An 11,381-nucleotide genomic window follows, 5' to 3' on the forward strand; every position below is an offset into this window, starting at 1 on the left:
GGGTTATTCCAAGACACTGAAGAATTTTTTTATTATTCTGTCTGTAAGCAATGCCTCAATCTAAAGTCTGTTCTGTCAACTGTAGACATACATTGTGGCCTTCAAAATAAGACACCTCTTCACGAAGCTTATGTATCAGCTATTTCAGATTTTTCTTATATAAGCAGAGTGAGATTTTCCTGGACTGGGATTTTGCTTTCTGCAAATGTTGAGATTTGCCTTGCAGGGGCTAACTTATTTTACTGTTGCATTTACTAGAGTCTGAAATTAATCCTATAGTTAATCAGATGCTAACTAGGCCTCAGTCTGTGCTCAGTGCCCTTTTCTGTTGAAAATACATTATCAAAACTACTGGTGCTAAAGTTTACTATAATTTTAAACCAATGTTGCATTAATTCTTTGTATCTGCCAGGGCTGCCATTACCCTTAAAATATTTTGTGGTATAGTCATTGAAAAGTGGATCTGCTAATAGACACAGTTACTGATGAATGTCTTCACTGTGCCACTTTATGATTAATGATGTGGAACTTGATAAAATGATGTTTTACACTTTTCCTAACGATACCTTTGTTCAATAAGATCTCGCTGATCCTTTGCTAGTTCTCTATTAATTATGGGTTTAACTGAATGAGTTAAACTTGTATTTAAAAAAACTAGGACAGCTGAATTAATTTCAGTTTATCAAAATTAAATGCAATTGATGGCATATTTAAACACAAGAAGAACAAATGTACTTCAGAAAAGTATTGTGTAACTGCTTATGTGTTGTATTGAAATTACATATCATAGTCTTATAACAATCATAACATTTAACAGTGGTGTTTACAATTTTGAATTCCACTGCAGCTTACATAGTATTAGATATGTTTTGCTGTATACCTTCAAAAATGAGATTGAGAAATTCTTAAATTCTAATTTATAATGAAATACATTAGCACTGGAAACTATCTTCATCCATAACTCTGAAATTAGTACTGACATAGCATTACATCTGCAGTGGACATTGGCAACAGGACTGTTTTCTTACCAAGGAACAACAATTGTATGAGTTTTACATAGTTTGTTAAATGAGTATATAAAGATATTAGTACATTTTTGTATGTATCATTATATTTGATGAACTGATTCCAATTTTACCCTCCTTAAATCAGAAATCAAGAAAAGAGAAAAAAGGAGTACCTACATCTATGAAGGCAGGATTGCTTCAAACAAGATTGTAGAACAACATCCCACAACAATATCCTGGCATGTTGCGGATAGAAGTAAGAGATGCTGCTTTGTAAAACTATTCAAAAGTCTCTGCAAACTCAAAACTCACTCCAAACTAAACTGTTATGGTAGCTAAGGGCATTTTAATTCACAGCCAACTCAACGTACCTAAACAATCACCAGTATAAGGTATCAAAACAGGCTTGTATTATAATCTTCTTCATGTTCTGATAAAAATCACACCCTTATCCCACAGGATACAGCTTTGAAGTATGAGAACGTGCAGATTAGTGATTTTTAATCTTCAAATGTGCTGCTTGTAGGTTACATTATTAGTGACCTACAAGTAGCAACAACAGTGAAGTTTTTCAGTTTCCTTGCCAAAGTACTAACTCTTGTAGACAGAGCAACTTAAAAATGTGTCTTTTTGTGTCTGTTGTGACAAAGATTATTTTTAACTGAAATTCTTAAAAATAACTTTCTTCTGATGCAGAATGCAGTTTCTCTCTGCACAGTCTCAGCATGTCAGTCTCTTCACAGAGAAAGTTCTTCTTTCTGTTCAACAATCCCATACCAACAAGCATTGAATTCCGGTTGCGTTTCCCTCAGAAGTGCCAAGGCAAATGACCTTGCCCATGCCAAGACGTAGGCTTTTAGTCCGCTTTTAGTCCGCAGCAAGGCGGAGCTGGCAGGACGATCAAAGGCTTTCCACTGAATCCTGATACTAAATGTTGCTGATGATCTGTCTAAGAGGGGGAGTCGTCTGATCATACCAAACAAGCAGAGAGACTGGGCAGTGTCAGGTCCTGGTCTGGGCTCAGAGTCCCGTGGAACATTCCTTTGAATGAAAATGCACCTTCACTAAAGTTTTGATTCAGCTCAGTGAAAACTCAAACACTGAAAGGTGTGGAAGAAAATAAAGGCAATGGGGAAATACACATCATTTTATTAATTTAGCGAGAAGATGCTGTGTAATAGAAATGGGGGACAAGACAAATTGATTTGTTCATCACATTTTGGTAACAAGTCAATACTTACTAAAAAAATGCAAAAACATTACATTGTTGTGATTAAATTGAAGAAAGGCAATGAAAAGTTTGAATACAGAATAAAATTGATACTCCAGTTATTATTAATCAAACATAACTGTAAACAAATGGGCTTGCTGCGTTGATTTAAAGGTACTCAACATAATTGCAGTTTTCTGGAAGCTTCTTCCAGATTAGAGAAGTATAAAAAGTGACTGCTTCTTTTTCATGTTTGTTTTTCATTACCAAAACCCTGACAACAAATTTATGAGCAGGCTTTTATGTATCATGTACAAAAAAAAATGTTCATCTGCAGTAACGTTATTAAAATATTTTGGAGTGGACGGTAAAAAAGGAGGGAAATAGTTTGAAGTGACGTTTTGATTTTTTAAAAATGTTGTTTCTCCTTTCTTTAAAAAGGCCCATGTAGTTTTGAAACTGCATATACAGATGCCAGAATTGCAGAGAAAAGTCAAAGCGTAGCTTTTCTATCCCGAATAACTGAAATCAATCTGCCTAAAATAGAAATGATGCCCGATGAATGAATGAACAGCAGGAATGCATAAGGAGAGGGTGACGATAGGTAGGACGTGAGAGGAAGTTTTGGGTGCAAACACAGGTTTGAGCTTGTTTTGTCAGGATTGTAACCCACATCAGCAAACAAAAACATTAATAATCTGGTGAAAATAATTAAACAAATGCAAAAAAAAAAAATCCCAAACTGTATAGATCAACAATCTCTGACATACTTCCAATGAGAACAGGCGAACATGAGCACAATCTAAAAGCAGGGTTGCTACTGGTTGAAACATTACACATAGTACTTAAGTACTGCTGTAAGCCATTTGTACTATTCTCTTTACCACTGTCACTAATCATTTTACCAATCAAGTGAGAGCTGCAAATCGTATCCCGCTTTGTAGTTGTGCTAATATTCTCAAGGTGACACAAAATACAATAACACACAAACACAAAGAGATACATTCAAATCTTTAATCCTGACATCCTTCCTTTCCTTTGTGCCACTTTAGTCTTACTTGTGTGCTCATGAAAAGATGAGGAGCGAGACGCTCCGATATGCTGGTAGAGTTTCACAAACAGACTGCTCTATCGCCCTCAGTGTTGACGCCACAAGGTCCAGAGTTGTCAAAAGTATCTGACCTCCATCTCTGCAAGATAACGCAGCACAACAAAAAGCTGGAGGAGAGAAAGAGTAAGAAAAGCAGATACAAATCAAATGCATGCTCAAACAAACTCAACTGGCGTCAGCCGCGGCAAAAAATAAAGAACAATGTCGCCTAGGCAACACTGGCTCATTTTCCTATCTTCTCTCAGTCTTTAGATATAGGAAATTATACTTCATGACACATCAAATGGTGTGTCGCGTGATTATTGAGTTTTAGACAACCAGTGTCATTTTGAAAACAACAAAGAAAAATTAACTGGAAAAACTGCTATAGAAATCTTCAGGTAAAATATTCATACTCTTTAAATAATGTTGCAAAAACCTTGTCACTGCTTTATAATCCACCTGCTTTGTGAGCTAATGTAGGCTCTTTTCATAATTTTAGAGAGCTTTTCAAGGAACAGTTAAATAACAAATCCATATTTAAATTCTGATTCACAAACCACATCATAAATGAATGGCACAATTCAAAGTTCTGATGCTTTAAGTTGCATAAGGTTTATTTTGTATTGGTGCAGCATGAGCAGATATAAGAAAAACAACTGGATTTGATCCATTTTTATTGCACTGCATAGGAGGATGAAGATATCATTGTTCAAAAATATAGCCAAAGCAGACTTTTACATAAAATTATGGTAACCAAAAATATTTATCTTTAATAAGTACTATGGAATAATATATACAGAATTGCCAAAATATGTCTTACAACTTTTAAATAATGCATACATGTTGCATGGATTGGAGTTATATATGTGCTTTAAATTCAAGTTCTCATATTGCAAAGTGCACTTAGACTGGCTTTCCACTTGCCTGTCAGGCTCTCAGCAGAGCCTCCACAGAAAAAGGCAACAGCTTTGCGGTTGGAGTCCTCACTGAGCCATGATGAGAACCCTCCACAAAGTCCATACAAGGATTTGCTTCGGTGGAAGGAGGCCCTGTGTTCCAGCCTCTTCCTGCTAAATGTCTGGAATCAAAAGTCCTGCTGTGAGCCGGGACACCCGATTCATTTACAACAGGCAGATCTGATCCAAACGTTGAGAGTCTGGATGTTGAAAAATGATCTAAGCTGATTGTTTCTGTTTGTTTTAACATCGGTTTGACAAAGCAGACGTACGGTACGCTGTTATCGGTTTTGAGTCGTTGCTGTGATGTTGGGGGTGTTAGCTCTGGCTCGCTTCTCTTCCCACAGTCTCTCCAACTATTCTGCGCCTCTTTATCCTCCCTGTGCTGCGCTGAGCTCTGGGTTGATAAAAAGTCATCATAGTGGTCTCCTGTGGAGCGCCTACTCTTTAGGTGGAAGAAATCATAAAACTGGAGGCTACAGTCATAGAGCTGCTTATATTTATATACAGGCACGCAGCTGGAAGTTCCTGCAGAGGAAGAGTCCTTGTTGGTGGAGCAGCAGCGCAGGCATGGGGAGATGGCGAGAGGTAGAGGATGAATTATGGGCATGAGAGCGGAGGGAGAGAAGGAAACTTCGCTCTGCTGCTCTTTCTGTCTTAACTCACGCTCCAGCATCACGTTTTCCAGCTCTTTGTCTGCAAAGGCTCGCCTCTTCCTCATGCGGGCGCTGATGGAGGGGCAAGGGAAGTGGCTTTGGTGGCGCTGCTTAGACCAACTGGACACACCGTCCTCTGGGGTCATCACATGTTTTAGCCCTGAACATGGGAGCAAAGCCACATTCTGCTATTACATATTCATTTAGTAAACGACACCATGTTTCCATCTAATCAGCTTAAGTTTCAATACTGTGTTGTTTGTTAGTTTAATCAGGCGGTTGGTTAGTGCTGTCATTTTCACTTTGGAGAGAGAACAACAAGAATTAATCTGAATTTGATTTCCCTCCTAGCGCCTCATTTTTGGCCCTTTTCCCTATGTTTCAAAGGTTAGGGTGTCCTAGCTGTTCTGGAGGAGTATGAAGAAGGCAAATGGAAATGGCTTGGCAGCCTTTATGAATTGCATTTCAGGGGTACACTTAGAAACCAGATTTTTGCAGCTACCCTCGCAAAGACCGTATTGAAAAGCCTACGTATGAATTTAGCCTCCCTGAGGCAACTCTTTGTAGAACTATCTTTCAACTAGAGCTGTATGGATCTACAAGATGAAAATTTTGCCCATCTTTCTTTACTTCATTGCTCAAACTCAGATTTATTGCAGGGAGTCTGAATTTCTGGGATGGTTTGTTCCAGGTGATGTGCAGTATTAATTTCAACGACATACAAAATGTTTCCTTTAGGCCAGAAAATTCAGCGATGAGTTGATCTGACCAGAGTACCTTCTTCCACAGGTTTACTATGTTCCTTTCATGGCTTTTACCAAATTGCAAACTGGACCACTTAAACTTAGATTCAACAGTAGCTTGCTTCTTACCACTGTTTGTCAAATGAGTCCACAACTCTCCCACATGAGCTGTGGATTGCTACGCCTCTGAATATTGTTTTGCTCGCACAGTTTGTCTGCAGATAGATTTCTGTGTCTTGAAAGGTTTGACGCTGTGCCAGTCTCTGCCCAATTAGGGATGATTCATTAGACAGTGCTCTGTGAGGTGTCCAAAGCTTGATCTATTGTTTTAAAAGCTAAATCTGCTTTAAATTACTCTGCAACTGCATCCCTGATCTCCTCAATGGAGCTGTTGGGTTGCTAATGTTCTCAAACATACCGCTGAATTCTTCATCAAATAGTTACATTCTTCCTGAGATTAGATTTCCCACTTGGGAACTATTTACTAGGGGTCTTCTGATTACTATAGGTTGTACAGGTGTTTATGTCAAAGTATGATAGCAAATGGACAGAATATAAAGGCACTCAACACTGTTGTATAAAATACAAATAAATAAAAAAAGCATAACTTTCCTTTCTCTTTATGGATATGTGCTACCTTGTTGACCCAGCACATCAGTTCAGATTAAAATGAATCAAAGTTTGTGGTATCATGACAAACTTTGCCAAGTTTACTTCATCCCTACTTCACAAGCCGTCCCTTGTGAAGTAGGGATGGCTTGATTTCCTTAAAAATCTAGAAAATGGACAGAAAGCCTCCAGCAGAAATCCATCAGGTTTTGTTACACATTAAGAATTACTTTGAAGGCCATTTCATGTGAACTATGAAAGTGACTCGCTTTGGTTTTGACAATTGGAGGAGCAACAAGCACAAGAACTTAAGCAGAGCTAAATTTACAAATAGTGAATTATAGATAGTTATTAGTCAACCTTTAATTCCTGTTATTGTAACCCACTGAGAGGAAAGGCAAATATTTAAAAGTCTACTCAAAACCAGAAACAAAGCACTTTCTAACAAAGTTCCTGAGAAAAGGAAAATGTGAATAAGTAATGGGGTGTTAATTATACTTTACCCTCCGGGTGGCTCTTAGCCACAATGCTTGAGTCAGCTGCTTTGGTAAAACACTGATATGCTGTTCTCCTCAATGGAGCTGAACACTTGACCCCCTTTTTACCCTGGGAGAAAAAGGTGAACAAGAATCAGACATCTGGACATAATTGCATTTTACAAAGGCAACCTTCGAGGGGCAATTAGGATGAGGAATCCATTATTTAAGACACCGGATAGAAATCATTAGGATTATTTGGTATTTGACATAAATGTACAATATTTAAATCGAGATAATTGCCTTAAGTCTTCGAAAAGCATTGCTGGTTTTTTAATGTGTTTTGCCAAATGTTATTTGAAAATATTTTTGTCAGTAGCTTTCAATGCATAAATGCAATTTTAAATGCAGTTTAAAACTTATGTTAGAAGAGAACAGTAATCCCACAGTGGGGAAATGTACTTGTCACAGTGACAAAACATACCCCATTAAATATAAAAATATCTAAATAAAAAAAATGCAGTGTAAGCATCTGTAACTGATGTGGAAAACGTGTCTGAAGAAAATACAAGGACAACTTTACCAAATTCCGAGTTCAAATCTTTTTTTTTTTTCTATGTCTATTTAGATTACTGAGCTCTTTTGGTTTTCCACCACATTTTTATTACATTCTATTCCTTTCTTGGCGCACAATTTATATTGTTCTCACATAATATCTACATGTCATACAATCGACCCGCTGATTATTTACAGTTTACTTCCCCCCCCTCTATCATCTGGGATCCACTGACCTGTCCATGCCCTCTTCTCACCTCGGCAGCCTGCTGCCTTCTCAGCGCAACCTGCGCTGCCATGACGCGCTGGCGCTCCACCACCAGCAGGCAGCAGGCGCATCGGCAGTCCCTCCAGCGGCAGAAGCGCTTGTGGCCTTTCAAGCACGACACGACGCCGTGGTTTCGACAGCGGGCGCATTTGGGGCTGCGGGTCATCTTGCGCTGAGCTTTCTGCTCGCAGCCCTTCGCAGACTCTGGTGTAGCAGCCACTTTTTTTTGGCTCTCTCCTTCGTTCTTGCCGCAGCTGTGATTTGCGTCGCTTACCGGCGCATCCGTCAGAGGTGGTCACGTCAAAAACTCCCCCAGATTTTAGCTCTTTATTTTTTGCTGTTGTCTTCAGCTGCAGGCCTCCGCTCAGTTGTACGGACATCTGTGAGAGGAGAGGGGAATTCTACCTTTAAATCCATGGAGTTTTATTGAGGATATTTTAACAAAACAGCGACATGATGAGCTACTATAAGCATCATAGAAATAATCAAAAACAACATGCGTTTAGAGATTTTTAAAAAAATAAATGAAGATATTATATATAAATTATAAAAACAGAACAGTCACATGCAAATCACATTCATCCTGTTATACAGAGGCGAACACTTAAACCAACCAATCAACTTCTATCAGCAATAAAACTAATCGAAGAAAAAACAAATTGTAATCCTGGATCTCCAGACAAGAAGCCAAATTCCCACACTAACCCGGCTACCGATGGGAAGATTTCCCTCACCAGCTCGTTGAGGCTTTTTCAGAGTGGAAACGTTGCAGCCAAAAGTTGAGCCTGCCTCAGCTGCTCTTTGACGCCCTTTTCCAAGAAGCAGCTTGGCCGCAATGCCCAGCTCCCCGCAGAACCCACCTGCAAAGACTTAGGAACACCCGCGTTCCCTGGAAGAACGAGTCCCTCTCCTTTTAAACGCCTCTACCTGCGCTGCCCTGCCCACCTTCCCGGCGCCTCTCATGTTTCAGAGACCTGGGATCTCTGCTAACAGCACATCTCAATTGAAGGCCACAATTATTGGGGAGCCAACGTTTCCCATAAGAGTTTATTTAAAGCAGGTAGACTGGGGCTGGCTGGAGATGGCCCAAGGCACAAGCAAATTAAGCGGCTGCTAAGGGCCCCCTGCTGGCTTGGGGTACTTTAAATTCATGGATGTCATAAGAATGTTAAAGAATTTAAAATTGTTGAAAGTTACATTTTTTGTATTTACTTATGACTACAATATTATTAGACAGCAAAATACAACTTAATACAACAATAATTAATTTCTTTGATCAAATGAATCAATAAATCAAATACAATTATTACCTCCTTCCTGAATCTACTCAGTAATTCATAGATATTGCTTTTGTGGCTGTGGTCAAATCTAAGCAAAAGTAGAGTTTAGATTGTTGCTCAGCAACTCTGAAGTTAGGATTTTCAATCAAATCTGCAAGTATCACTGTGGAATCTTAAATATCCTGAAATTCTGAACAATTGACACTATAGAGTGTATGAATGATTACCTTTATAAGTAGCAAACAAACCCAGTGAGAGTGTTAGGATCTGTGTAAGTTTGAACTTTCGGTGCTATTTGTTTGATCATTTCTATGTTTTTTTATTTTGATGCATTGTTCATTCTTTTGTATTTGTTTGGTTTATTTGTTTATAATATTGTAATATTACCAAGTGATCTCCACTTGGTGTTTTCAGCAAGTATTTGCGTATTTGATTGTACATTTGAATTTGCTACCCTAAGATTAGAGTTTTCCTTTCAGTTCAATGTTTCTGCTAGTTTCAGGTATCCTTTGATTCATATCTGTTCATTGCTCTTCCTTCCTCTGCTCCCTTCAGCCTGCTGGTCATTGTGTCCTGCTCAGGTGTTTCCTATCTCCTGATTTCCTCACCTGCAGTCTTCTTGTCTCATTGTTCTCCACTGACTCCTTTCCTGACACTTTCTGTTTCCCTACAGCGTAATATCCTGCTTGCCCTTGGTAAGTTCTGCTTGTATTTTAATTAAATATGTGTTTTTGAGATTATCCTAACTACCTTATCTTAACTCAAATCCACAAAACATGACAGACTGAGGTCAATTTAAAAACTAACACTTGTTACAGTTATTAGTTGTTAATCTAGATAGATATAATTTAATCCAAAAATAGAATTAAAATACCAACTTTCAAAAAAAAAAAAGTAAATTAATATTGTTTTATGTGAAGCCACAAAGATATTGAAAAGTCTTCAACTGGTTGCAGCCATTTTGCTGCGTACTGAGTCTCTATCAAGGAATATTTACTCTAGGAGTGACTGCCAGAACAAATGAATAAATCAGATAAATGACCTTTCAACAATTTATGTACTGCTGTTTATTTAATAACTACTGTGAGCTGCAGTTGGGGTCCCAAATCAAGTTTTGTTTTTGGCCCCATTCAATCTTGGGCTTTTTTTTTTACTGACATCCTTCAAAAACCATCCTTCATTAACAAATTATTCTTTATATAAGCAGTGAAATTGGGAAATTTATAGCATTTCAGTAATCAAGCCTTTTTTAAAAGTCACCAAACCAACTTGCAACAGATTCCACAGCTGTATTTTTAACTTAACTGAGCTGTTGACAAATATTTAATGTGAAATTAAGTCTCAAATTATTATTTCCTCTAGCAGATTTAGATTTCAAATGATTTTCTAGTCAACTAATAACTTTTGATAAGAAATGAGACAGTGAGCTCTGTGATGATGGATTTTGAGGGGGGAAATACAATTTATCTTTCATTTGCATTTTATTTCCTAAATGACTTAAAATTATTCACATCCTCTTCAGTAATAAATGGTAAACATTTGATAACTGATCATTTGAGGTTTGAAGATCTCATTGCCATAATGCAAATCTTTAACTTCCTCCACAGGTGATGGAAATTACTTTGAACCTAAACCTCTTTGTGGTCTAAATAATTTGGAGCTTAGCTGTACCTATTTTATTTCTGTAGCTGATGGTGACAAGTGGTTTAAAATTTAAGTGATTAACTTCAGTTTTGAATGAGTTCATCAACATGACCCAGACTATTAAGATTTCTTGCATCCACTGATGTTTTCTATGTGTGAGCTATATATTGGGTTGATCTATATAAATTGAGTGTTTATGCATTATCAAGAAAAAAGCAGAAAAGTTTAGGGAAGTAGAGTGACATTTTCATTATACCCAGGAGTTATCTTGAAGCTCATATTTATTCATGACAACCTTAAAATGACTCTTGATGTCTCATACATATTTTCAGCATAAAACCTTAGCAATATACAGCATATTAATTCTGTTTTAGAAGTATAAAGTGGGAGTAAAGTATTGTACTTTTCAATTTTATATGAATATACAGAACTGAAACTTACTGTTTATATCTCTATCTCTCTCATTTAAAATGCATTTTCTGCAACATTACTTCTGTTTCCTCTGAAACAAACCTTCACAACTGCCCTTATGTTGGCTTCACAAACAAGGAGGATGGTAAGAAAGTTGTGCTCCCTGCTGGTGATACTCTGTAGCTACAAGTGGGGTAACTCCACAGCAATTCATTTGCCTGATTTTCATCTTTAAATTCCACAACAGAAGCTACATTTCCACAGCTGCAACTGTGTAAGATAAGTACCGTAACATGTCGTGATCTCCACTTGGTGTTTTCAGCAAGTATTTGCGTATTTGATTCAGAGGTTTCCTCACCACTACAGAAAAAAACGGTTCATTTACATCTTGTCTTGTATCGGAAGATGCAAAAAAGTCTGTATTTTTCAGGGCAAACAGTCATCTTCTACAGATGTATAATCATGTATAGGGT

General features: G+C 37.7%; 1 protein-coding gene across 1 annotated transcript; it reads right to left on the minus strand.

Moving 5' to 3' along the window:
- Positions 1 to 2,141: 2,141 nt before the first annotated feature.
- On the minus strand, positions 2,142 to 8,809 carry dmrt2b (doublesex and mab-3 related transcription factor 2b). Its single transcript, XM_032572975.1, is given in 5 exon segments — positions 2,142 to 5,082; positions 6,778 to 6,880; positions 7,563 to 7,829; positions 7,831 to 7,953; positions 8,279 to 8,809. Coding segments are annotated over 4 exon segments (1,338 nt in total). The 5' UTR covers positions 8,279 to 8,809; the 3' UTR covers positions 2,142 to 4,237.
- Positions 8,810 to 11,381: the final 2,572 nt, after the last annotated feature.

This window comes from Xiphophorus hellerii, chromosome 9 (assembly GCF_003331165.1).
Source record: "Xiphophorus hellerii strain 12219 chromosome 9, Xiphophorus_hellerii-4.1, whole genome shotgun sequence".
NCBI classification, from domain to species: domain Eukaryota; kingdom Metazoa; phylum Chordata; class Actinopteri; order Cyprinodontiformes; family Poeciliidae; genus Xiphophorus; species Xiphophorus hellerii.